Below are 4261 nucleotides of genomic sequence, written 5' to 3' on the forward strand. Positions count from 1 at the left end.
AGTAGAATGTAGAGAGTAGAACTCGGTGAATTACCGCTTAAGTCCTCTGCTCATAGTGTTCTACAGGTTTCGAACAGTCATACAGTTTTCTGACACGATCTACGGCTCTCTCTAACTGGTCTAGCTGCGCCTACGGCACATTCTACTAGCGGCACTAGCTTTAACTAGCAATTCGGGCTCACTCTAGTTCTTAATATGATAAATATCGCTCCGTAGCACTGTTTTAAAGTGCAAAAAGAACCTTGTAGCATAGTCAACTAAGTCGCATTATCTCCCCCAAACAAAAGAGGACTGTCCCCAGTCCATCTACGGACTGAGCACAACTTCATCTTCTATCGTTTGAATTGATCTACGGCTTTTTCATTTGGTAGTTCTACTAAAAGCCTTCAAAATGGCCCGTAGATCTACTTAATCTTATCTACGGTGTACACTCTAGTGTACAACCGTCAAGTCTCTGACTTAGAGAAATTTTGAGCTCGAGCTCTACGCTGACCAGCGCTAATGTTCCCAAAAAGGAAATGTTCCGACATCAAAATGATTTTCCCATGCCAGAACTCCTACGCTGCAATGTTCCGTCGTTAATTACTTCCATCATTTCTTAATTATGGCCTCATCATTCCGTAGATGATTTCAACAGCCTCGAGGCTTTAATTTCCGTAGATCTGGAATATTCTACAACATTCTGTGATGTTCTACAGTCATGTGCTGGTTCATATGTTGGATTTGGCTATAAAAACCGCAGCAGTTGGACTTAGCAGAAATTTTCATTCCTCCCTTCTCCCACCTGCTCTACGGTCGCTCTTCGCCGCCGTTCCTCATATTCTTTTTGTCACCACTCTCCTCGTTCTCGAGGTGTGTGTAGACAATCTACGGAGGCTTCGGAGTCTGCTCCGAGGCCCATAGATTGTTTCTTTTCTTATGTGTTTCTGCAGTGTCACGTACTAACGTGACGCCGTAGATTATATCATGTCTCCCCAGTCTGCAAAAAGTAAGGGCAAGGCGAGGGCGGTTGACTCGGAGCCCGCAATACCATCTTCCGCAACCCCCGATGCTTTGGAGGGCAACCTTCGATACATTCACCATTGGGTGGAGGGTCTGTACAACCGACTCGTCGCCCGGTTTACTGACGAGGCCCAAATGTGGCAAGAATTTGCGGATCATGCCGCACTTTTGGTACTTTCTTTTCTTTTCAAAATCAATTTCAATTTCTGACCCACTGTAGAACGATCTACGGAATCAACTGAATCGCTTCCAAGGCAAAAGCTGGGTCATCCCCGGCCTCCAACTAATAGCTTCGGTCTCTTCTCTTGCCGACGAATGGGGAGTTCCAATGGCCAATTGGCGTATGGGACCTACGGAATCTGCCAGTTTACTGGAACTTTTTGGCGTAAGTAGCTCTCTTCTTTATGCTCTCTCTTTTTCTTTTAAAATCCTTTCTTATTGTTCCTTTTATTGCAGACTTTTAACTTCGATAACGAACCCCCGGTTCAGTACATGCCAGATGCGCCGCGTCCGGAAATGCTTTCTTCAGTAAGTCTTCTTGTCATATCTTCATCTACGGGAGGCTAACTTATAGTCCAGCTGCCTTCCCAAGTTCATTCTCGGGCTGCTATTTCTTCTGCGGTTGCGGGTCCGTCCCGTGCCGTAGACTCTTCTAACGCGGCTGCTGGTTGTTCTAACCCCTTGTCAAAACGCAAGGTAAGTCAATCTTTTGTTCCTTGTTTTTCTAACTTTGTTCTGACCAAGTTCCTCTAGGCTCCTGAATCACCTATGGTAGAGTCTTCGAGGCCCAAGCGATCAAAAATCGTCAAGGCTTCTGCTAACAGGGTAACCTTTGCAGAATCGTCAGACGAAGAGGCTTCTGAGCCTCCCAAAGTAAGCCATCTCTTTTTATCCAATCTCAACTCCTTTTAACCATCCCCTCTTAGTTCTATCGCACTCGATCTCGTGCTAGACAGGCACCCGTAGCTACCTCTGAATCAGAGGCCGCAGCTACTGACCGGCCCTCCAGGCAGAAGTCTAGCAAGACCAATAAAAGGAAAGGGAAGGCTAAGCGATCTACAGAGAACACTGAAGTCTCTGTAGATGAGCTGTGGACTTCTGGAGCCCGCTCCCATGTGTTTCCCGAGGAATGGGTTGGAGCTGCTCGTAGTAAGTCTTATTGACTCGTATCATTTGCTTCTATACTAACGCTGTAGCGCAGCTATGGAACTTCAATTCGATCTTGGTGAGGCTAAGCTAAGCCTTGAATCAATTTTGAAAGCGGGTCGATCTGTAGCTTTCGTAAGTTCCTTAGATCTTCTCTTATAATGTCATTCTGACTGAACTTATTTCAGTTTAACCATTTCACTCCTTGCGGTCGCTGCACTTATTTCGGCTACACAGACTGTAAACCCATCTGGGCTGCCAGTGGTAAGACTGGCCGTAGGCCAACCTGTGCGCGTTGTTTCTCTGGGAAACAGAAGTGTTCATACTTCGATCCTGATGATTCCCGATCTGGTCTCAAGAAACTTGAAGCTGCTTCAAGTAATCATCATCGTAAGTTTCGCTTTCTTCTCTTATTTTTGCCTTCTCTTAAGTCCCTTTGGAAGTTTTGGCTAAGATTGCGTTACGGCTCCATCGCGAGCTACAAGCCTACGATGATCTCCGTATTGCTCAAATGGCCGCGTACAAGGCTTCCCGGTCCGTTTGGGAGAACATTCAAGAAAGCCAACGGATGCTACGGGCAGCTGGAAGGGATCCAGTTGAAGTCTTCAAAGGTCTTAGTGACGATGAAGACTTCCAAATGACCCCTTCCCAAGTTAAAGCCCTTGGCGAAGCTCTTGGCTGGTCACTTTCTGGTTCTGCGACTGAAGAGGTCGAGGAGAATGCTCCTCCCTCTATTCCCTTGGTAAGTTTCATTTCATTTCGCATCTACGGGGATCTTTATGATTCACCCTTATTCCAGCTGTCCAGTTCTATTAACCCACCAGCTCCCATAGCTGGTTCTGGAATTTTCGAGAAGGTTAGCGAGGCAGAAGAGGAGGGGGACGATGAAGACTCATCAGACTCTTCATCGGGCCCTTCTTCTCCTTCTGCTAATGCTGTATCCGCCGTAGCAGAGTCTGCTACAGTCCAGGAGGAGGCTGAGGTTCCTCAAGCTCTGAGATCCGTAAGTCAATCGTTCTCAATCTTACAACGTATTGTTTATTCATATTCTTTCTAGGACGTGGAGGTCACTGTTAAGGACCTAATCGATGATGAGGCTGAGGAAGCTGTAAGTCCTCCACAGTCTTCGTAGATCACTTCTAATCATTTCCTTCTAGAGTACCGAGGATTCAAGCGATGGGGAAGAGACTAACGAGGAAAAAGCAGAAGATTGGGAAATTTCCACTTCTGACCTTGAAGGTCTTTCTCCCGTAGCTCGGGCCGTTATGGAAAAGCTGGCACGGGAACGACTGGCCTACGAAAAGGCGTTTGGTCGTCCAATGTATCGCAAACGGTAAGTCCTATATTTCTATCTTGGAAGTTTAACACTAACTCTTCCTTAGAGCGTAGCTTTTTACTTCTTGGACCTTAATAGACTCGGACATCTTCTAATTTCATAGTCATTTCTTGTTTTCTTATTTTGTATCCATAGCCTACATTTACTGTAGATCTCTTGATTCTTGTATTGGGCATCTGCCCTCATATCTTGTATTTTGGCACACGCTACGGCGCCTAAAATCCTCTTTTGTATTGTATTTCATATCTTGTAGTAAATCAAAACTTGTTTGATTTGTACTACGCATGAACTGAGTTCAAATGAGTTTGACTTTCCACTCCACTGATTAAGTTAGAGTATTGACAGCCATGCTCTCATATCTGTATGCTCGGCGTTAGATGAATCTATCCGTAGCACATTGTTCAATCATTCTTATCGCTATGCATCTCTCGCGTAGCTTCTCGCTTATATGCTTTTCTTAAGCGATGATTATCTCGTGTAGCTTCTCGCTTATATGCTTTTCTTAAGCGATGATTATCTTTTCAGGATCCGTAGGTACACCCGTATGTTTATGTAGGTGTTCAAATCGCAAGACTTGAATCTACGGTCAAATTTTCAGGAACCTAAGGAACCTCTCCCCCAAACAAATGAGCAGTCAACTCCTGTTGACTAGATGTTGGATCCGGGAGTCCTTTAGGACCATAAGGTAGAGAAAGTCATCTACGGCTGGATAGTAGAGCGTAAAAGGTATAAAAGGTTGATTGTAGATAGTCAATTCTTCACTACCCAGCTCTACCA

General features: G+C 45.2%; 1 protein-coding gene across 1 annotated transcript; it reads left to right on the top strand.

The window, feature by feature from the left end:
* Positions 1 to 966: 966 nt before the first annotated feature.
* Positions 967 to 3537, top strand: E1B28_012618 (uncharacterized protein; the record flags this gene model as incomplete). Its single annotated transcript, XM_043157749.1, has 13 exons — positions 967 to 1173; positions 1223 to 1387; positions 1459 to 1530; positions 1582 to 1698; positions 1756 to 1875; positions 1929 to 2151; positions 2204 to 2283; positions 2337 to 2538; positions 2592 to 2890; positions 2948 to 3151; positions 3206 to 3256; positions 3306 to 3481; positions 3531 to 3537. 13 exons carry the CDS (start codon positions 967 to 969, stop codon positions 3535 to 3537), a joined length of 1923 nt encoding a protein of 640 aa, XP_043005117.1.
* Positions 3538 to 4261: the final 724 nt, after the last annotated feature.

Source organism: Marasmius oreades, chromosome 8, assembly GCF_018924745.1.
Source record: "Marasmius oreades isolate 03SP1 chromosome 8, whole genome shotgun sequence".
Lineage (NCBI taxonomy): Eukaryota > Fungi > Basidiomycota > Agaricomycetes > Agaricales > Marasmiaceae > Marasmius > Marasmius oreades.